This window comes from Carlito syrichta, unplaced genomic scaffold, assembly GCF_000164805.1.
Source record: "Carlito syrichta isolate Samal-C Ts95f unplaced genomic scaffold, Tarsius_syrichta-2.0.1 Scaffold314399, whole genome shotgun sequence".
NCBI lineage: Eukaryota > Metazoa > Chordata > Mammalia > Primates > Tarsiidae > Carlito > Carlito syrichta.
The window spans coordinates 39,743-63,904 of record NW_007258495.1 but is presented as its reverse complement, the minus strand read 5'-3'; the positions used below and the strand labels follow the sequence as shown (position 1 = coordinate 63,904).

General features: G+C 40.0%; 2 protein-coding genes across 3 annotated transcripts in view; one reads left to right on the top strand and one right to left on the bottom strand.

The window, feature by feature from the left end:
- Positions 1 to 5,263: 5,263 nt before the first annotated feature.
- Positions 5,264 to 7,682, top strand: ARMCX2 (armadillo repeat containing, X-linked 2). Its single transcript, XM_008071586.2, has one exon. It carries the CDS (start codon positions 5,370 to 5,372, stop codon positions 7,278 to 7,280), a length of 1,911 nt encoding a protein of 636 aa, XP_008069777.1. The 5' UTR covers positions 5,264 to 5,369; the 3' UTR covers positions 7,281 to 7,682.
- Positions 7,683 to 16,288: 8,606 nt separating this feature from the next.
- Positions 16,289 to 24,162, bottom strand: part of ARMCX3 (armadillo repeat containing, X-linked 3) — a 25,216-nt gene continuing 17,342 nt past the window's right edge. For both annotated transcript variants that reach the window (XR_002482737.1, XR_002482738.1), the window contains one exon: positions 16,289 to 16,404. The gene's annotated coding sequence lies outside the window, so the exon portion shown is untranslated. The remainder of the gene's footprint in view (positions 16,405 to 24,162) is intronic.

Below are 24,162 nucleotides of genomic sequence, written 5' to 3'. Positions count from 1 at the left end.
TACGGGGCATCTTCCCTTCACATAGCCTTTGCATTTGCTTTTCCCCCTGCTTGAGATGTATTTTCCCCAGACATAACCGTACTCAGATTCCTCACTGACTTCAGCAAATTGGAAGGCTGAGGTGGAAGGATCGCCTGAGCCCAGCAGATTGAGGCTGTGGTGGCTATGAGCCTGTCACTGCACTTCAGCCTGGACAACAAAGTGGGACTACAACTCAAAAAAAAAAGCCATTAGTAAAATAGGAATAGGAGGAAACTTCATTTATGTTTTGAATAATTATATATAATTTAATGACTCATTCTTGGTTAAATTAAATTTGCTATAAAAGAAAAAATCCTTATGCTGATAAAGAATATATCATAATCTCTTCTGTTCTGGCTGACTTGGCCCTCCTTGTGGGCTACCAAGACCACAGAATTTATGACTTTTCCCCACTCACTGATAGCATTTCTTTGTACTACTTGTGTGTGATACTGGCAAACATAAGTGAAAGTATCCTTGAAAAAAAGAGAATATCAGAAACAACAAATTTACACTAAATAATAAAACAGAAGAGACATTTCCACTGGCTTCAAGAACAAGATTAGGAGGGTCTCAGAGATGTTCTGGTCAGGATAATACATGCAGAAAAAGAAAGAAAAGGGGACATAAATACTGGGAAGGAATAAATGAAAAATCATCATTTACAGATGATTGCACATGATATGTACCTAGACAAACCAAAGATATCACCTGAAAACTATTGGAATTAATAAGATAAATCACAAAAGTTGGCAAATACAAAATAACCATTCAATAGTAGAACATTTTCCCTTAAGTAGAAAATATCCTATCAAAAACTGTAATTAAAAAAGGAACAGCACTTCAGTCACAAAGACTACGAAGTACCTAAGAAAAACTTAAAAATAATATGAATTACTTAGCTGCAGAAATGTACAAAATTTGATTAACAAGCACAAAAATAGAATGGAGCAAAATGGAGTGTACATAACATATTCCTGGAGGGGAAGCCTCATTTCAAGATGTTAATGTTCCTCAAATTAATGTAAGATTTACTGCAAATTCAATACAAATCTCAACTCCTATTTTTCGTGATTTTTACTCAATTTTGAACTTGTTTAATAAACATAAATGCACTTACTAATACGTGCATTAAAAGAAAGTTGAAAACGGTTAACAGTAGCTGGAGGTGGGAAAGATATATATTTTATATTTTCCTATCGTTTTGAATATTTTTAACCACTAATATGTATTACTTGTATTATCAAAACAAAACAAAAAAAGATTTCTAATGTGTGCGATTATATAAGTAACACAGATCCTCTAGGTCATTGTATTGATTTTTAACGTCGAAGAGAGGGGTCACAGGCCCCTTGAGAAACGGATAAAGTCAGTTACTGCTACTGAAAAAAAAATACTTAAACACACCTACAATTGCAAACAAAATCTTGTAGGTGAGTGCAATTTCAGGTGGCCCACTGGGTTGCCAGGTGAGAACACCTACCCTGAATTAATATAATATGGTCAGTGGGGATTTTTCCTTAAGCCTAGACATACATTTGACTGAAGGGGGCACCAAGGTGGATGTACACTGGCAGCTAGTGACCCTGCAGCAAGGCGAGGCTTTTATTAGATGCCCTGGAGGTAAAGAGACCAGAGGAGAAAGATCCAGGAGGCTGCACCTCTCAGGCCAGGTGGTGGAAACACCATGAATAAGAGCAGACAGCAGGCAGGCCTGGGAATTTCCCCAGCAATCACTTCTTCAAACTTCATAGAAATCCTTAACTGCAGGGCCAGGTGAGAACAGCCATCCTTTCTATGCACCAATGGGTTGCCCCTGGGAATTTGGTGGAACGAGGGAAAGAGCCAAAGGTCACTTGTCTAGATATATTTGAGGAATGAACAACTGAGTCAGGTGCCCGAATGCAGAGTATGAGAGGCCCTGGAATATGGCAGAGGGTTGGGAGACAGGACCTTCCCCCATCCTCTTGGCAGGGAGGGTTCAACCACCTTGCGCCCTTCACACTCTTAGTCCCCATAGCCTCACAGCTCTTCCTTTTGCCTGGAGCTTAATTACTAAACTGGAACTTAATCTAGGGACAGGTGTTCAAAATTTTCATGGTTATAGCCATCAAATTACAGGAGTTTCACATAGCAGTCAGCAATGGTTTGGGAATATTAAATAAATGTGCTTCTTTAACAGAGCAAGACAGGATCATTTATTTATGCAACTTGAAAGGGAAAAAAATTGAATATTATTTGTGAAAAATAAATAAGATTGGTCAACTGAACATTTCTCTGTGGATCAATTTACAGATCATGTGGAAATATGCTTATCTTGTTGAGAAAAATGCCATTTTTAGATATTCAAATACTTTAGTATATTCTAAAAACTATTTCCTATGGGGACAATAAAATTCATGTTCTATGGTAAAAATCAATCAAAATTAATGGTGCCTTCCAATGGAAGTGGGAAATCTTTTTTTTTTTAAGAAAACTTCCCACCCTTTTTTCTTGCTGTTTTTTCACAGTGAATTCCTGTTTTATTGTATTTTCTTACTATAAAAATAAAGTGTGGCAATAGTTTTTAAAAAGTAGAAGAATATTCCAGAAGTACAGACCCCACTCCCATTCCTTGTCTCTTTTCTGACACTGTGCCTCTTACCTATACCGGAGCAGGAACCCAACTGCAAGGAAAATGATGGGGACTCGGGGCTGGGGGATTGGAGGTGGAGCGGGGGAAGAGTATACAGTAGCCCAGGAAAGGATGAGACAATACCGCAACAAAAAAGTAAAATTTTTCAATAGCCCTCCAAGATGATGCAGTCTCTCTTCGTAACCAGAGAAAGGCAAATTCTAACAGCAGGAAGAAGGGGCTACTCTTGGCCTCCAGGACAACAAAGACAAAAAAAAAATAAATGAGTGACAGGACCTGATGTGGGGGGGTGAGGTGGGAGTGAGGATAAAGGAGGGGGCTCGTACTCTTGGTGGGAGTGGAGATTAGGGCCCCGAGCTTACTGGCGATGCGGCCCTCACGTGACCAGAAGCTGACGTGGGCAAAGGTACTTAAAGCCCTGACCGCCGTCCTCCGTCCTCCTCTGGGTACCAACTGTATTTCGCTGTGCACTGCCGTGCGTTTAACCCAGGCGAGGAGGAGGAGGAGGAGAAAATTTCCCCAGATCCGGGCAGGTGGGTGTGAGGGTGGGCACCGCCTGGGACTCCTGAATAGGGGCAGCTTAGATGCGAGAGTCCTCCAAGGCCTGAATGCCTCCGCCTCGCCTGCTCCAGGCCGGCTTTCCAGACCTGGGGCGCTCAGACGCGGCTCATTTTGGTGGGCGGCGGGGAGAGGGGGAGGGGAGAACGAAAAGACTTTGATAGACTCTGCGAAGAATCTGCTTACTTCCTTTCCAGCCAGTGTTTTTTCTCCTTTTTTTTTTTTTTTTTTTTTTTTTTTGGTTTTGTTTTTTGACACTCAGGCCCCGCACCCCACATCCCGTCGTGTTTTGAGAGGAGGAGGGAAGAAAAATAAACGTGGCAGAGCATATCAAGGCCAGCGGGGAGGTTGGGAAAGGGTAACTGGAGGGGCATGCAATTTGGAAGCAATCTGGACCGTTCACTCCCGCCCTCACTTCCCCCGCACCTTCCCCTCCCCCGGCCGGCCCCCAGTCCTTTGAGGGTGCTGGAAAATGGGTGTGCCAGCCTCTATTGGAGAGATGGCGGGTCTGGCGCTGTCTGTGCTTCACAGGAGGGGGTACCCTGAGAGAATCTGGCATTAAACCGCCGTGCTAACTCCCAGACTGCTTTCCAGACACCTCCGGCCCACACAGCCGTTCACGTTCACCCCCGTCTTTTCAGTCCTGGAAAGGAGTCGGGTATGCAGGCGGCACAAATGGCGGTTTGGGGAAGATTTGGGTGGGCGGGAGGAGGCGGAATCCAGAGCAAAGAAACCGTGTAAAATCACGACCCTGAAACCGAAGAGGCAGGCGTTGAGATCCCTGTTCTGGAGGCGAATGCTAGGCCTGCGGGCTGGGGATTGAAGAATGGGTGATTTTAGGAGGGAAACACTAGATTGTTTGGCAGGAGTCCCCCGTGCCGCGTCCCATCCAGCTTTTTCTGCACCCCCGCCTGCCCCTCCCGCTTCGGTGCAGGAGAAGGGGTGTGGCAGCGTTGCCCTGAGAAATGGCGGATGGGGGCGGGGCAAAGCAGAAGGAGGGATTGAGAGCCTGGGAAGCCTGCGCAGGAGGGGAATATTGGGGTGGGAGGGGAGGAGTGAGAAGAGTTGAGGGAATTGAAAGGTAGAATCATTTGACATTCTGGTATGCAAACACTAAAAGGCAATTACTGGGACTCTTTCCCAGGGTGCTGATCCATCCACCACCAGGCTCTCAGTCTCCAACATTTGCAGTCTATATTTCTGTCCTTCAGTCTGTCCTTAGGATGAAGCTCTAACTAAGCTGAAGCTAGGAGAAACAGCCCTGAATATTTGGAGGTTAGTGTTGGGGATGGGAATTGTCTAGGGACCCCTGGCATGGCTGTAGCAGAGACCAGAGCAGAGTCTGGGACCCAATGCTTCTCCACATTGCATCTTCTCTCTTTAGAAGACACCCTTGTCCCAGGCCCTTCCTTTTTGATGCATAGAAAGAGGAGTGGGATGTGCCTTCTTAGTTAATATTTTGAGGAAGAAAGGATGGAGTGGAAAGATGAGCTCTGAGAAGGGGGAATTTTTAACCCATAGGAATTCAAATCAGGAAAGGAACTGGAGTCTGTCCACCAAAGACTCAAAAACGGCCTTTTCATGATCTATCTGCAGGTCTGTCTGCCTTTTGGGCTCTGTGCAACTGCAGTCGCAGTGGAAAAGAGCAAACTGCTTCTGATCCCAGGAGTTTGGTATGTGTGTGAGCACCCGCTAGGGACCTTGGGGTGGGGGAAGGGGTATCAAAGCAGAATCTGAAATCTCTACCACTTTTCCTGCTCTCCACCAGCATTCCCAACATGCATACTGCCTCTCATTTCCCTATTTAGGTGCTGGGAAGTTTAGGTATTGGCGTTGGCAGGGAGGGTTGGGGTTGAAAATAGAGAAAATGTTGAAGAACTACATCTCTGAATCAGCAAACGCAGGCCTTGGCAACTGTGTCTGGGTGCTAGCCTGCCTACCAAGCACTGTGTCTCCAAACTCTCCTAGGCCTGTTAGACAGCAAGTGATCCAGAGCCTTAAGCTTCATTTTTATCCTTTACTCCTAGGTCCTGCCCGGCTTGCAGCCTCGGCAGAACTTGCGAGCCTGAGCTGAAGAGCCTGGCTCGGAAGTACAGGCATCCGCTTGAGCAAGCCAGTTTCACACCCTGGATCAGAGAACCACCCTTGCTGCACCATGAGCCGCGTTCGGGATGCTGGCTGTGTAGCAGCCGGGATAGTGATTGGGGCTGGTGCCTGGTACTGTGTCTACAAATACACCAGGGGAAGAGACCAGACGAAGAAGAGAATGGCCAAGCCCAAAAACCGGGCTGTGACTGGGACTGGAGCAAGGGCAAGAGCTGGACTAAGGGCGGGATTCACAATCGACCTTAGGCCAGGAATCAGTCCCCCGACCCCAGTTCGTGCAGTGGCAGAGGACGGGGTCCAGGATGAAGTTTCTGCTGTGGACGCGGTTGGAGCTGAGGCAGTGGCCCAACCTACATCCAATCCTGAGGCCCATAGTGAAGTAGGAAGTCAGGCCCAGGAGGCAACTGGGGCTGAGGTTGGGCCTAAGGCCGAATCAGTAGTCGGGGCTACAGAGGCTTCTACAAGAGCACCACCTCCTGGGGTAGCAGAGGCTCCCGCGCCTGCAGAAGCCCCTGCAATGTCAGGGGCTCCCAAAGTAGTGGCAGAAGCCCCAAGTGCAGCGGAGGCTTGCAGGGCAGTAGTGCCTCCTGGGACAGTGGTGCCTCCTGGGACAGTGGCGCCTACTGAGGCAGCAACACCCGCAGAGGTGGCTGAGCCTCCTGAGATGGCAGTGCCTACTGAGGTGGCCGAGGTGGCCGAGGTTCCCATAGTGGTAGCACCTGCCGAGGCAGCTGAGTCTCCTGTGCCCGCAACGCCTACTGGGGCTGCAGAGACTCCTGGAACTTGCGGGTCCCCTAAAACAACAGTAGTTCCTGGAACAGCAGCCGCCAAGAAAGCAACCCCTGGAGCTCACACTGGGGCTATACCTAAGGCTGGGTCAGCGACTGGAGCTGTACCCAAAGGTGGAGCCAAGGGTGGAAACAAGTCCCGGAATGGGGGCAAGGGCAAAGGCAAGAAAAGCAAGGTTGAAGTAGATGAATTGGGAATGGGTTTTCGCCCTGGAGATGGGGCAGCCGCAGCTGCTGCAGCCTCTGCTAATGGGGGACAGGCTTTCCTGGCACAGGTCCCTGAATCTGAGGAAGGGGAGTCCGGGTGGACTGACACAGAGTCGGATTCAGACTCTGAACCCGAGACCCAGCGCAGAGGGAAAGGAAGAAGACCCGTTCAGATGCAGAAGCGCCCCTTTCCTTATGAAATTGATGAAATTCTGGGTGTCCGGGATCTCAGAAAAGTCCTTGCCTTGCTTCAGAAATCGGATGATCCTTTCATCCAACAGGTAGCCTTGCTCACCCTGAGCAACAATGCCAATTATTCATGCAATCAAGAGACAATTCGCAAATTGGGAGGCCTCCCAATTATTGCGAACATGATCAACAAAACCGATCCCCACATTAAGGAGAAAGCCTTAATGGCCATGAATAACCTGAGTGAGAATTATGAAAATCAGGACCGGCTTCAAGTATACATGAATAAAGTGATGGATGATATTATGGCCTCTAACCTGAACTCAGCAGTACAGGTAGTTGGACTAAAATTTTTAACAAACATGACGATTACTAATGACTACCAGCACCTGCTTGTAAATTCCATTGCAAACTTTTTCCGTTTGTTATCTCAGGGAGGTGGAAAAATCAAGGTTGAGATTTTGAAAATACTTTCTAATTTCGCTGAAAATCCAGATATGCTAAAAAAACTTCTCGGTACCCAAGTGCCAGCATCATTTAGTTCCCTCTATAATTCTTATGTGGAATCAGAAATTCTTATTAATGCCCTTACTCTATTTGAGATCATCTATGACAATCTCAGAGCAGAAGTGTTCAACTATAGAGAATTCAATAAAGGTTCTCTTTTTCACTTATGCACTACATCTGGAGTGTGCGTTAAGAAAATTAGAGCCTTAGCAAATCACCATGACCTCTTGGTGAAAGTGAAAGTTATAAAACTAGTGAACAAATTCTGATTGATTATGTGCTCTCAAAAGACTTGAAGACATTTCTTGGTTTTGCAGTCTGGAAGCATTAAAAATTGAAAGTTACTGTTTTCTACTTGCTCGTATAGTAAAGGGATCCTTTCAGCTGCCAGTTTTAAATAATGTATCATCCAGAGTGATGTTATCTGTAACAGTCACCAGCTTTATGCTGAATCATTTTATGAATACCAAATAAATAATCCTCTTGTACTGAAAACACGCTTGTGACTTTAATCAAGCTGCTTGAATGGGAATATTTTTACTGGTTCCTCTGAATTGACAGTGAACCTGTCCATCATGAATGGCCTACTCTTCTATTATTTGTTTTGAATTTATCCACCAGAGACTTCATTTGTGTATCATCAATAAAGTGTGTTTCAACTGACAAAAAAATTGTTCTAATGATTGAATTTAAAATCTAGCTGGAGATATAAGGTACATAAATATAAAAGGTTACTAACAGTACCCAAGCATATGCCCATTGTCAAATATATGCTATCTGGTTAAATGAAGCAGAGGTTACAGAGAAAGCTTTAAGAAGGAAGGGCACACTTAAGCTGGGCCCTGAAAGACAGCCTAGAAGGGTATTCCAGAAGGGAGAAAGGGTTTGAAGAAAAACATGGAGGTAGAAAATCTGTTCCTTTGATAAGAAGGAAGCCAGTTTGTCTGGAATGGGGGGAGTGGTGAGAAATAAAGGTGAAAATTCAGGGTGAGGAAAAAGGAAGATCCTGAACCCCAAACTGAGATACTGAAATATTACTCTGCCATATTCTGAGAGTCACTGGACATTTTTGACAAAAGGTAAAATAATCCGGTGGTAATGTAATCTGTTGCAAGATGGATTGGAGCTGGGGCAGGGTTAGGAGTGGAGACTGGAAATGAGGACATTTGTTAAAAAGAATAAGCCAACCATGAGATGATGAGAGGTGAAATGGGGTGGTGACTAAAGGAACTGTTAGGATATGATGGTAATAAGAGATTCTTACAAAGATATAACACTAAGATCTGCTGTCTGACACTTGGCTATGTGTTGACAAAGAGGGAGGATTGTATGATCTTATGCAGGTCTTGACAGGGAAGAGACCTTTTGGTTGTGGGGGACAATAGCAGGGACAGCGCAGTGACAGAGTCACGATTTGGAATGAGAAAAAAAAAACGTTAGGAGAAAGAATGACCTTTGGCTTAGACCAGTGGTTGATTTTATAGGATTAGAGGTGTAGGTCTGCCTTCTTTTAAAAGAGGAATAATGGTGAGGCCTTCATGCGAGCCTCACTCCTACCTCTGAGTTCACTTAAGAGCAGGTGTACCTTCCTTCCTCCCTTCTCTGGTCCACTAAAGCAATAAAAAAAGAAAATGGAAGGGGTCCCAGAGATTTTTTCAAATTCAGCCTGCTTTTCTGACACACTTCACAAGTGTACACAGGCTATGGCAGGGATCGAAAGAGAGACTCCAGGGAGGGGGCATATGGAAAAAGAATAGATTGGTATTATATATTGGTACAATTTATCTGAAGAACAATTTGGTAATAGTCATAATACGCTTTAAAGATCTACCTGCCCTTTGGCCTAGTAGTCCACTTATAGGTTTTTTCTTTCCCCCTAAGGAAAAAATCAAATAATTGTATACAAAGAAATATACCAAGCTATTTATCTCAACACTGTTTATAAGAGAGAAAAACTAGAAGCAACTTAAATATCCAACACAATGGAATTGGCTAAAATACATAGCATGTACATGAGGTAAAATACTATACAACTATTAAAAACTAAGACCTTTATTGTACATGATGACAACTATGGTTAATTATAGCATATTGCATACTTGAAAATTGCTAAAAGAGTAGACTTTAAATGTTCTAATCACAAAAAATATAACTATATGAGATTGAATATGCAAATTAGCTTTATGTTCCCACTCCACGATGTATGCATATACTGAAACATCATGTTGTACCCCATAAATATATATAATTATTGTCTACTAAAAAAACTGTGATGTACTTCTATATAAGCATGAAAAGACATTCAAAAAGGGTGAAATTTTTTCCACATGTTTATTATGTACATCTCTGTGCATTTTTTATGTAGAATTGGACTCAATCAGAGACCTCTTGAAGAATGAGCTTAGAAATTGGACTTGTCTGATTCTAAATTGTAATATCAATTGAATTCACCATTTTGCCAGGTTTTCTTAGTTAAACTGGGAACACTGATAACCAAAATAGGTAGTCTGAAAAATCCTGAGCCTCTTTAGACTTTTTGAAAATAGTTCCCACTGTGCCCTGCTTATAAAGAAAATTGTAATTTGTTTCATATGCCTCTACTGAGATTCATATTTTGAAATATGAAAATATCTTAGGTCTGAACATGATATTGCAATATTAGAACAACAAAGAGAATTATAGACTTTGAGTGTGCTTGACTAAGAATATGTTTAGATCAGTTCAAATTAATTGCAGTTGGAAATCTCATCTATTTTTAATATATGGATAATATATTGATTAGCACTAGACTTTAGTTGGATATGAAGGGTAAAATGTCGAGTGACCACTAAAATAATATAGTGTATAATATGTAAAGGAAAAAATGCACCGAGAAAAAATATTTTTAATCTAAAAAGGTGAGAAATGAATTAGAGTCTATAATACTGAGTGGTCTATCACAGAAACAAAGAACTGAGTATCACATCTTATCACTCATAAGTGGACCTTGAACAATTGTTGTAATACTATAAGAAAAGGATTGGCGGCAGCAGGAAACTGCCGGGGGAGGGAGGAGTGAGGAAGGCAGGATTGGCAGTAGTGGGAATCTGCCGGGGGTGGAGGGAGGCACACCTCATCAACAAGGATACCTGCATAATGAACATATGTATACCTAACTGTAAACTGTACCCCACATCTTTAAAATAAAATGAAATAAATTTTAAAGGAGAGAAATGAGATAGGTGAAACCTCATAAAAGCAAAACAAGTAGTGCACAGTTCAAATGTATTAGTAATAACAGTAAGCAAAAATGGATAAACTTACTAGTTAAAAGGTATCATCAGATTTTTAAATTCCAGCTATATGCTAAAGAATAAGCATGCAAAAAATGTGAAATCACAAGGATAGAAAAAGTTATACCATACAAGCAACTAGCCAAAAGGAAGTTGGCATGGCATAGTCAAAGAAATATGAGATTAAATAGATTTTAAGACAAAAGGCATTATTTTACTATTATAATTTGGTTTTTGAGTCAGAGGAGTCTCACTCGGTTGCCCAGGCTGGAGTGCAGTGGCATGCTCATGGCCGCTGCAGCCTCAAACTGCTGGGCTCAGGCGATCCTTCCATCTCAGCCTTCCAAGTAGCTGGGACAACAGGCATGCACCACCACACCCGGCTAATTTTTTCATTTATTGTAGAGATGCTGTCTTGCCAAGTTGTCCAGGCTGATCTCGAACCTGTGGGCTCAGGCAATCCTCTCACCTTGGCCTCCCAAAGTGCTGGGATCATAGATGCGAGCCACCACGACCGACCAACAAAATGCATTATTAAAGATAAAGAATACATAAATGGTTAAACACACAGTGTTCCGTTCATACCATGGAATACTACTTGGCAATACAAAGGAATGAACTATTGATACACAAAACAACTTGGATGGATCTCAAAGGGATTATATTGACTGATCCAAGAAATCTAAAAATGTCACAAATGATATGATTTCATTTTAGCTTTACTTTTTTTAAAGCAGGATTTAGTAAGAGGACAGAAAAGCTCCCACAGTGGGAGGGGACCCGAAAGGGTTTCCCAGCTTTACTTTTTTAGCAATATATAATAATTATACATATATTGGGGGTACATATGATATTTTGATACATGTGCAATGACCAAATCAGGATATTTAGGGTATCCATCACCTCAAACACTTATTGTCTCATGTTGAGAACATTTCAAATCTTCTCTTCTAGCTATTCTGAAGTATATATTATATTATTATTAACTATAATCACTCTGTTGTGCTATCAAATACTAGAACATAATCCTTCTAACTGTATTTTTGTACTCATTAACCAACCTCACTCTCTCCTTCCCAGCCTTTGATAACTATCATTCTACTCTCTACCTCCATGAGGTTCACTTTTTTAACTCCCATGTATAAGTGAGAACACGTGATACTTGTCTTTCTCTGCTTGGATTATTTCACGTAACATAATGACCTCCATTTCCATTCATATTACTGCAAATAACAGAATTTCTCATTTTTTGTGGCCAAATAACATCCCATTGTGTATGTATACCACATTTTCTATATCCATTTATCCGTTGATGGATAGGTTGATTCCATATCTTGGCTATTGTAAATAGTGCTGCAATAAACATGGGAGTGCAGGTATCCTATTGATACGCTGATTTCCTTCCCTTTGAATAAATACTCAATAGTGGAATTGTTGGATCATGTGGTAGTTATAGTTTTAGTTTTCTGAGAAACTTTATAGTTTTTTTTTATAATGGCTGTACTACAATGATATATGAGTTCCCTTTTCTGTCATCACCAGCATTTATTTTTTGCCTTTTTGATAAAGGCCATAGCCATATTAACTGATATTTCATTGTGGTTTTGACTCTCATTTCCCCTGATGATTAGTGATGTTAAGCTTTTTAAAAATATACCTGTTGGCTATGTGTATGTCTTCTTTTTTTTTTTTTTTTTTTGAGTTGGAGTCTCACTCTGTCGCCCAGACTGGAGTGCAGTGGCCGCTCCCGGCCACCGCAGCCTCGACATGCTGGGCTCCGGCGATCCTTCCGCCTCAGCCTTCCAAGTAGCCGGAATTACAGGCGCGCTACTACGCCCGGCTAATTTTTTGATTTATTGTAGAGATGAGGTCTCGCTGCCCAGGCGGGTCTCGAACCCGCGGGCTTAGGCAATCCACTCACCTTAGCCTCCCAAAGGTGTGGGATTACAGGCTGAGCCACCAAGCCCGGCTATGTCTTCTTTTCAGAAATGTCTGTTTAGATTTTTTATGGCCAAGCTCATGATTCGTTATTGAAAATGGTCTACATATGCTTAAGAAGAAAGTTTATTCCCACTTTTAATGGGATTATGTTTTCTTGCTGTTGAGTTGTTTGAGTTCCTTGTATAACATTCTTAAAATGAAAAAAATTATAGAGATATAGAAGAACAGATTTGTGCTTGCCAGGGGTTAGGGATGGTGGAGTGGGTAGTGTGTATTAGCTAGAAAGGGGCAGCAAAAAGATCTTTGTGGTGATGGGATAGTTCTATACCTTGATTGTAGTGGTGTGATAAAATAGTATAGAACTAGATGCCATATGTTATACCAATGTCAATTTCCTAATTTTGAAATTGTACTATAGTCATGTAAGATGTAACAACTGGAAGAAATTGTGTGAAGAAGGGTACAGAAGACCTCTCTGTGCTATTTCTGCAATTCCCTGTAAATATACAACTATTTTAAAATAAAGGTTTTTAAAGTAATGATTAAAAAGTTCAGTTCACCAAAAATTCTAAATGTGTAGGTATTTAATATAGTAATCTCAAAGTATTTAATAAAAAAGTTATGAAACTATAAAAACAAATGAACAAATAAACAATACCATAGGAGATTTATATACTTCTCTAAAGTATTTAAAGGACAAAGAGAACAAAAAATAGTAAAGATAGAGAATAGTGAGGGAGGGAGGGGCATAACAGGGGTACCTGCATAATCAATGTTTGTATACCTAACCCTGAATTGTACCCCACATCTGCATAATAAAATTTTTTTAAATATAGTATTGTTGTGTACCAAAATATTTGCTGAAAGTGAAGATCTTACATTGTGTCCTCATTCTCCCTCCAAATAATAATAATAATACAAAAATAAAAGGAGCAGAAGAAAAATGTTCAAAGTAATGAATAGGTTGATGGCATAGATTTTGGTGACAGTTTTATGGGTATATACTTATCTCCAACCTCAAAAGTTAAATACATTAAATATGCAATTTTTTATGTCAGTCAATCATTTTTCAAAATAAAGTGCTTAAAAAAAAGAATAGTGAGCAATGAGATCAACAAGTTGATTTGATGAACATATACAGAATTCTGCACCTAGTAATGAAAGAATATACTTTCTTCTCAAGCATACATAAAACATTTACAATAATTGATCGTGAACTTTGCCATAAAGCAGGTCTTAACAAGTTTCCAAGGATCACTTTATCTGCCCCAAATGCAATAAAGATAGAACTAAATAACAAGATAACATTTAAAAAAAAAACCCATGTTTGGAAATTTTAAAGCATACTTCTAATAATTCATGGGTTTAAAAAGGAAGCATAGGCAACCCCTTCAGGTCCCCTCCCACTGTGGGGGCTATTCTGTTCTCTCAATAAATCCTGCTTTCTCAAAAAAAAGAAGGGGGGCAGGGAGGGCAAGGGTGGTGGGATTAACGGTAGTTAATATCTGTCTGGGGATGGGGGGACACTCCTTATCAGCAAGGGTGCCTGAACGATGCATATTTGTATACCTAACCCTTAACTGTACCCCACAATTTTAAAATAAAAAATATGTTTAAAAAAAGAAAGAAAAGAAAAAGGAAACAATAGAAATTAAATATACTAAAAACTGAATAATAAAAAGTACTAAATAGCAAAATTTGTGGGATTCAGTCAAAAAAGTACTTAAAGGGAAATTTGTGGTCTTAAATTTTTATGTTATTTGAAACGTCTAGAAGAGGTAAATCTATAGAAACAAAAAATAGAATAACAGTTGATGAGGGCCAGAGGTGTAACAGAGGCAAGATGGTGAGTGACAGCTATTGGGTGCAGGGTTTCTGTTTAGGGTCCCAGCACTTTGGGAGTTGGAGGGGAGAGGATTGCGAGCCCAGGGGTTTGAGATCAGCCTGGGCAACTTGGCAAGACCTCGTCTCTACAGTAAATAAAAAACTTAGCCAGGCATGGTGGCACACTCCTGTAGTTCTAGCTACTTAGAAGGCTAAGGCGGAAGGATCACCTGAGTCCAGTAGGTCAAAGCTGCAGTGGCCATGAGCATGTCACTGCACTCCAGCCTGGATGACAGAGTGAGACTCCTACTGAGAGAGAGAGAGAGAGAGAGAGAGAGAGAGAGAGAGAGAGAGAGAGAGAGAGAGAAAATGTTCCAAAATTGGTTGTAGTGATTGTTGTCTAACCCTGTGAACATACTGCAAAATATTGAATTGTACATTGTAAACAGGTGAATTGTTTGCTATATGAATTATAGCTCATAAAGCTGTTTTTAAAAATCTTATGTTAGATTAGGAAAAAAGGCTAAGCATTAATGAGTAAGCATACAAATTAAAAGAAAAAGATCAACAGAATAAATCTAAAGATAGTAGAAGGAAAAATAAAAGAGCAGGAATAGATGAAATAGAAAACAAAAATATATTTAATAGAATCAAAAGAGCAAAAATTGGTCTTAAAATGTATAATTAGAAAGGCAAATCTTTGATGAGACTAATCAAGAAAAAAAGGTGGAAATAAACAATACTAGCAATAACAAAGTGGACCTAATAATGAATAAGCAGTGATTTCAACAGAATACTGTAATTAACGTTGTGAAAATAGGTTTGAAAATGTGATTGAAATGAATACACTTCTTGAAAAATAAAATTTACCAAAACTAGCTCACAAAGAAACAGAATACCCAAAGGGCTCTATAACCACTGAGTAGCTTTAAAAACCTTTTGCCCCCACCAAACAGGCCCAATAGAACAGATAATTCCAATTTTATACAAACTGCTGCGTAGAACAGAAAAAAGTAATGCTCTCCAATGCATTTTACGAGACTAGTATAACTTTTATATCAAAACTGACAAGAAGAGTATGAGAAATAAAAATTACAAACATCTCACTTAAAACATAAATTTGCAAATTTTAAGCAAAATACCAAGTAGAATCAAGCAATGTATTTTTTTATTTTGCAGTTGTGGGTTACAAGTGAGGATTTACTACATACATAAGTTGCATGCAGGTGAAATTTGGGTTTCTAGCTGGCTCTCAACCGCCCCACCCGATAGTGGAACAGGTACCCAGTATGTTGCCATGTTCCTCCTTCCCTCCTCCCTCCCTCCCTCCTCTAACAGTGTCCAGTGTCTGCTGATTCCACCCTTGTGCTTGTGTGACCAGTGATCAGGGCCCACTTATGAGTAAGAGCATGCAATATTCAGTTCTCTGTTTATGTGATAGTTCACTTAGTATGACGGTCTCCAGCTGCATCCATATTGCTACAGAGGCCATGGTTTTGTTCTTCTTTATGGCTGCATAACATTCCATCATATATATGTACCACGTTTTCTTTATCCAGTCTACTTTTGATGGATATCTAGCTTGGTTTTGCAGTTTTGCTGTTGTGAAAAGCATTGCGATAAACATGCGTGTGCAAGTGTCTTTCTTGTAGAGTGATTTATGTTCCTCTGGGTATATTCCCAGAAGAAGGATCCAGCAATGGTTTTTTTTTTTTTTGAGTCGGGAGTCTCACTCTGTCGCCCAGACTGGAGTGCAGTGGCCACCACAGCCTCGACCTGATGGGCTCCAGCGATCCTTCCGCCTCAGCCTTCCAAGTAGCCAGAACTACAGACGTGCGCTACCACGCCTGGCTAGTTTTTTTTTATTTATTGTAGAGATGAGGTCTTGCCAAGTTGCCCAGGCGGGTCTCGAACCCACGGGCTCAGGCAATCTACTCACCTCAGCCTCCCAAGGCGCGGGATTACAGGCTAAGCCACCGAGCCCGGCCCAGCAATGTATTTTAAAAGTCATTATCAAAATGGTAATGCAATGTTGGATTTACATTTTTTAAAAACTGTCAAAGCTTGATTGATGCACTCTAACACTACATGGAAATATTAAGATACAAAAAAGCTATATCAATTTTGAAAAGAGAAGATAAAGAGGGGAGACTTACTTTATTGGATAGTAAGATATATTATAAAACCATATGTATCAGAATAATGACAGGCTATGCTGAAGCAACAAATGAACCTCAAAATCTTAATAAAAATAAACAAAGGTTTATTGCTTACATAAAATTTAATGAGGATTAGGCAGCTCCTCAGTCTTCCATGCAGTTGCTCAAGGATCCAGGCTTCTTCCATCTTGTAGCTCCTACATATAAACACATGGCCTTTTACACCGGAATTTAGCTACCTTGGTCCAGAAGTCATTCACATTACTTTGGCTTAACTAATTTGTCCAGATCTAAATGCAATCTAGATGGCCTCAATCTAAATGCAAGGTGAGCTGGGAAAGTAAATAAGCACAATGATCATTTGGTGAGTACTAGCTTTCCTTGCCATATCATACTAATAAAAGTAATAGGGAAGAGATAAATAGATACATAGAAGAGCTCAGAGACAGACTTAAGCAGACACAGAAACTTTTTATACTATAAAATTGGCACCACAAATCAATAGGGAAAGGACAAATCATTTGATATATGGTATTGGAAAGACTGGCTCACTATTTAAAGAAAAATAAAATTGGTTCCCTCCTTAACACCAAGTATAAATCTGAATCCCAGAGGATAAAAAGATCTAAATATAAAAGCTAAAGTTATGAAGCTAATAGCTGGTTATATAGGAAAATACCTTTGTGGCCTAGAATTCAATAACATTTTCTTTAACAAAACATCAGAAGTGGATATCATAAGGCACAAAAGATTCATAGATTTGATTACATAAACAATAAGAATTTCTATTCAATAAAGGACACCATAAACAAAGTTAATAGATAACAGAGAAAAGATATCTACAATACCTTTAACAAAGAAATAATATCTAGTTTATGCAAAGTACGCCCACAAATCCAGAAGAAAAGGACAGGAGCACACTGCCCTAAATTGGCAAAATATATGAAAAGTACACTCAGAGAAGAGGAAAGCCAAAGTACTCAGAAATACATGAAGACATTTCAAACTCGTTATCAATCAGTTAATTGCTAATTAAAATGCAACTATAAATCTATTTATACCTATTTGGCTGGCAAAAATTAGAAAGCTGGGACATGACAATTATTAGTGAAGGTGCAGAGATAGTGTCTAATGCACACAGCTTATTACAGTTTAGAGTGAAGTTGGTCTTCCAAAGAGTAATCTGGAAATACATGATCAAATGACTTATACATATGCCCTATGGCCCAACAATTATGTATATATATGTATTCCAGAACATTTCTCACAAATGCCCATAAGGGGATATGCATGAGTATGTTTTTCACAGTGTGTGAGGCAACAGGGAGTTGGAAGCAGTCTAGATTCCATTTCCAGAAAAATGAAAGAGTAAATCTGAGTAGATGAACATTGTGGTATATTGCACAATAGTTTGAAATTACAGACTACATGTACACACAGTAACATGAATTTTTTTTTTAATTTTAGAGTTGTGGGGTACAAATGAAAATTTGCTATATAAGTAAGTTGCATGAGGGTGAAGTTTGGGCTTCTAACTGGCCCTCTCTCCCCCTGATAGTGGACCAGGTACTCAGCGTGTTGCCACGTGCCCACCTCCCTTTCCCTCCTTCCCTCCCTGCCCTAACAGTGTCTAGCATCTGCCAATCCCACCCTTGTGCTCCTGTGACCAGTGATCATGACCTGCTTATGAGAGAGAACATGTAGTATTCAGTTCTTTGCTTCTGTGATAGTTCACTTAGTATGATGGTCTCCAACTGCCCCATGTTGCTGCAAAGGCCAGGATTTTGTGTGTGTTTTTTTATGGCTGCATAATATTCAGTTTTGTATATGTACCACATTTTCTTTATCCAGTTCATTTCGATGGGCATCTGGGTTGATTTTATGTTTTTGCTATTGTGAAAAAAGTGCTGCAATGAACATATGTGTGCGGGTGTCTTTTTGGTAGAGCGATTTATGTTCCTCTGGGCATATTCTCAGAAGAAGGATTGTTGGATCATATGGAAGGTCAATTTTTAGTTCTTTGAGAAATCACCACACTGCTTTCCACAAAGGTTGAACTAGCTGACATTCCCACCAACAATGTAGAAGCCTTCCCTTTTCTCTGCAGCCACACCAGCACCTATTGTTTTTTAGCCTTTTAGTTATAGCCAATGGAGAGATCTTTAAAATATATATATATATATATATACACTACTGAGTGAAAAAAAAACAAACAGAATGAGATCCACAGTACCACACTACTATATAAATTCATGCAATGAATTAATGTAAGTTTTAAAAGAACTCAAACACAAATATATACCCCAAATATATTAGAATGGTTGCCTCCAGGGAGGAAGATCGAAGTGAAGAACAGAGAAGGAAACAAATAAAGTAGCAAATGAATCTTTTAAAAAAGGAAAGAGTTTTTAATTAGACCAATGCAGATGGTATGCGATGAAGGGACAAATGTGGTTTGTATAATTTTCATCACCTAAGGTCCAAAAAAAAATGAAAAGAAAAGAAAAAGAAAGGAAAGAAATCCATTAATGTTGCAGTAGTACAAAAGTCTAAACTGTTGCAGAAAAAGACTCCAAAATTATGTGACTTTAAAAAATACATATTTCTCATTCACAAAAGAGTCAAAGTTAAGTTCCAGGTCAGCAAGGAAGCTCTGCTACACAGGTCATTCAGAGTTCCAAGCTCATTTCATCTTATAACTCTACCCTTCTCTAGGTACTCAAAGTTCTCTCCATTCAGCTGGTGGATGGGAAAAGAACACAGATCAGGCTTGGGTAAGTTTTATGAAAGAAAATCTGGAATACATCACTTCTGCCACAATCCATTGGCCAGAACCCAGTTTCATGGCCGCACCCAATCATAAGGGACATTGACCACTGCAGTCTTGCTGGGTTTCCGGAGAAACAGAAAACATGGATATTTGGGACTGCTGACAGCCTTTACCACAATGTACGAGAGCTTAGTGGAAGGAATTATGAAGTGTTATTAAAAGATATTAATCATCTAGAATGTTGGTCTCAGTGCCTGCTTTTCCTGACTCTGGGAAATAGTTTGCAAAAGTTTTTAACCTCATTGGTATCTTTCTCAGGGTTAGTCTGATACTGAGGTCTTTCCGCCCTCAATGCCCTTAATCAATAACGTCTTCCATTTCCCCTGAATCATGTTTAACCCCCAAAATATGTGGAGAGAGGGGCATACAGGGATTGGGGTTACAAAATGAACAGGATGTCAGTAATAGAGGCAGGGAATGAACATGATATTTGTACTTACTTCATATTTTCAGGTAATATTGCCTTTAAAAAAAAATAACCATCAGGGCTGGACACAGTGGCTCACACCTGTAATCTTGAAAACTTGGGAGGCTGAGGCAGGAAGATCCCTTGAGCCCAGAAATTTGAGACCAACCCGAGCAGTAGAGTGAGACCTTGTCTCTATAAAAACTCTAAAGATTATCCAGCTGTGATGGTGCATGCCTGTAGTCCTAGCTACTCAGGAGGCGAGGCAGAAGGATCTCCTGAGCCCAGGAGATTAAGGCTGCGGTGAACTATGATCATGCCACTGCACTTCAGCCTGGGTGACAGAGTGAGACCTCAACTCAAAAAATAAAAATAAAAAAGTATGCAATCATTTTTATGATCAGAAAAAAATCACTGAAGTTATTTTCACTGAAAAATTAATAAGGAATCACTTTTGGGACATTTTTATTATAAAAAAAATATTTCCACATAAGAGTGAGGCCTCACTTCATGATGCTTTAGTACAAATAAGTTTTGTATTTATACTAAATTTGTATTTGTAAAAAAATAAGTGTATTGTTTTTCTACACAAGAAGTGGTTATAAACATGGGAATGTATTTGGTGAGGTTTTTGATATGGTATTTAGAGAGATTAGCCTGAATCATTTTAACCAATGCGATTCAATTCTGGGCAAAGGGAAGAGCTATGAGGCTGAGGCGGCCAAGGGTGTGAGGGATGCAGAGATGGTCCAATCCTCCTTGCCTTTTCCAGAGGTGTAGGAAGGTACTGCTCCCCACCCCCAACTTCTCGTATTCCTGAGCCTTCATCCTCTGCATGCAGGAACCTGGTTTTGTTGCTTACTCCAAAAATATTCCTGGACTGGTGACTAAGGTGGAGACCTGCGTAAATGCCTTTGACTCCCTTCCTTCCCAAAATTTCCACAGGGAATGACCCAGCCTCAATAGGGGAACGCTGTTCTTGCTACTGGAAACCAGAACAGATGCCTTATAGACTGTTGTAGCTGAGGGCATCCATGAATCCTAGAGAAGTGATTGGTGGAGGTGAGACCCACTCCCCAGACCTACCCATTCTCAGCCCTTATTCATGGGGCCTGGGCAGAACCTTCCTTGAGCCCTATCTGTTGCCTCCCAACTATCCTGAGATGTTTAGTCTGGTGTGCCTCACTCCTCCAGATCTTGAATCTTCAGGAACCCAAGAGAAGCCTAGCCTTGCTACAGGGTTGCTGCCTGTCAGTGGCCCCTCTGCCAGGCTTAGGCCAGTGTTCAAGGAATTCTTACCCGCTTACGGTACTGATTATCCCAGACCAGGTGTTCTCAACTGAACAAGTCTATAAATTCCTGGAAATTGTACTCAAGACTATGTTGGAAATAAGGGGAGCATGCATGTGAGCGTTCCAGGCTATAACTAGAATCACCAATATGTTTTTAATAAGAAGTGGGGGGGAGGGGAGGTGTGATTGGCAGTTGAGGGAAACTGCCAAGGGAGGGAGGGGCACACCTCATCAACAAGAATGCCTGCATAATGAACATTTGTATACCTAACTTTGAATTGTATCCCACATCTTTAAAATAAAAATAAAATTTAAAAATTTAAAAGTGACTTCAAAGATGTTAAAAACCACTAGCCCACAAGGTCTATATTTATTTTTGTTCTGAATATGATGATTTTTACTTTCTTTTGATAATGAAATTGGTATGGTTGTAAAATTTTCAAACAATGCAGAACTGTATTCAATCATTCATTTAATAAGTCTTTATTGAGCGCCTATGCAAGGCACTAAGAATACAATGGTAGGAAAAACAAACTGGGTCTTGCATTCTTGAAGTTCACGGACTAGTGAGGTATATACATTAGTCAGATAATCATATTAGTATACGAATAATTATAATTTCACATAAGTACAAAGAAGGAGTGGAACATAAGTATATATATGAGTATAGAGCAGAAGATCAAAACACATTATGAGAGGATAGAGAGCTCAGGGAAAACTTTCCCAAGGAAGTAAAATTTAAGCTGAAATAAGAAAAGTATAGTTAACTAGGCAAAGAGGATAATATAAATGTCTTGTAATCACACACTCTGCAGAATGCCATAACTAATACACTGTTGTGCTTTCTTCCAGCTGTCTTACTATACATACACAAACATGTATAAGCATATATATATACCTAAGTGTAATTGGGATAAACCTCAGTCCACAAACTCAAGTGTACAAGACATCCATCTTTTATTTTCCATAGTAATACTTACAATTTCCATTTTGTCTTCCCACTTAATCTGACTGGTTGAAATGGAAACAATTTAAGATCTATCTACTGTGGTTTCCATAATGTATCTTAGTTCAAGAATGCTTACAGAGTGCCTTAGAGTTGTTGGAAGAAAGAGGCTCGTGTTCTACTAGGTTCTAGCATCATTCTGCTGCATAATTCACCATTCTCATTTTTCTCATGGCTCTTTCAGATATGCTGGTTTTCTATTTTGCTTGTGTCATCCTTGAATGATCAAGACTTCCTATGCTGCTTCTCTGACTTTGCTATACTGGGATACAGAAAATTTGGTAGCACCATATACTATCTGTCTGGAAGCAATATAAAGCAATCATCTCCCAGGTATCTCTTAACAAGCATGACATGTCACCTACACATTCCAACACAACAAACCTATCTAAAGAAATTCCAATCCAGACTTGGAAAGCTTTCCCTTTCCCACTTGAAACTCACAGAAATGATAGAATGCGCACCTCCTTTAAAAACAGTTATATAGTCAAGCTCATGAACACAAATGAAAATCTCTAAGAAACAAAGAAGGAGCTAGCAACAAAGAGGTGGAAAAGAAGATAAACAGATGAATACTGGCTTTAAGGGCTGGGGACTAGGGTTTAATCTCACATGCCGACAGGAAACAATGGCTCCAGGCAGTGGAATATGGGAAGCTCCTATCTAAATCTAGACCCCACAGAAGCACAACCAGCACATGAAATGATGACTAGAGAACTTTTTTCTACAGCAAAGATACATGACAAGAAAGTTCATCTTTTATGTGAGTTCATGGGTGGATACAGAACCCCCTGGAAACAATCAGAATCCAGGCCAGTTCCACTCATAGGTATGGGATTGAATTAATAGTTCCTGCATGTTAGAGAACACAAAGGGCATAAACTAAATAAAAATTAATCTGGAACTGCTGAATCTGTATGGCCCTAGCAGAAGCAAACTCAAAAGCAAGGAGAAACTTAGGACATTCAAATATATTATCTCAAGAAATTACCCAAAATGCAGCATACAAAGATAAAACAATGCAAAACATAAATGGGAAGTTAGAAGACCATATCAGAAAAAAAAGAAAAGTTTCAAAATATACCTAGAATTAACTCCATGATGAGAACTTAGAAATAATGAGAAATGAGGCAATTTTTGAAGAGATTGTGATACAGAATTTTCACAACTGATGCAAGACATGAATCTTTGAGTAGAATAAATAAAAATAAAGCCATAGCTAGATACATTTTAGTGTAAAGCATCAGTGATACCTAGCATGTTATTTTCATGTGTTTGTGCTTTGGAAAATCACAAAGCCTTCCCATAAACCTTTCCTAAAGCAAGAAATGTGGGAAATGGAAAAGTAAGAAATATTGTGAGAGGGAAAAAAGAACATAAGTTTATATCCAAAACATAATATTCTGTCATATGTGTGCACATGTAAATATGTGTATATATTTTTAATCTCTAGTGCAGTATTACATCTCAATTTTAAGAAGAAATAAACAGGTTTGGCAGAATAAGGCCAGCAGGCTTACGTATGAAAAAAAAAAAGAAGAAGAAATAAAAATCTATCTTCAAGAAAAGGAGGAAATAGCACTCTCTTTCCAGAATTCTAGTTAGGGAGTACAAGACAATGTTTAATAGTCTTCTGTATCTGTCATCCCAACCCTTAGTATATCATTGCATGTTTTCTTTTTACTGACTATTCAGAGGTTTTCCTTGCAGACATAAACAAAATAAGTATATTGGGAAATGATATCAGCTGTTAATCAAGCCACAGTCTCTATCCAGCTTATTTGCTTGTGCCCTGCTTTCTCCTAGACACTAAATTCTGATACTAGTTACTTCAGACTACGACTAAGGTGATCAACATACAATAATGGTAGCTGGAGCACTATGCTAATGTGAAACATCAGAGCCTTGGAAGGGATGGTGAAGACAGATAGGAAAAATAGATAAATTATAGATAACAGTCTAAAGATACTTTCTAAAAATCTTTTATCGACCACTTAGGTAAGCCTCTGCAGGTGTATCTAAGAAACAGTATAGGAAGTAAAATGTTGATATAGTGAAGAAACAACAAAATCGCAAAGTTAACTTCAATCAAATTCCAGTTCTGCCTATTTTCCAGAAGACTTTTCTTAACATGTTCCATTCTCCAAGTTTCCCCAGGCCCTTCCATATGTGACTATTCATATCCATTATCTGTTCATTTCAAAATGTATATTATCTACAAATGAAATAGAACTATTGAAAGAGTCAAATATCATCTTTAACAAAAAAGGCATAACCGCACTAAAAGGCTTACAATTAAGACAGGAAAAGCCGGGCTCGGTGGCTCAGCCTGTAATCCCGCGCCTTTGGGAGGCTGAGGTGAGGGAATTGCCTGAGCCCGCGAGTTCGAGACCCGCCTGGGCAGCGAGACCTCATCTCTAC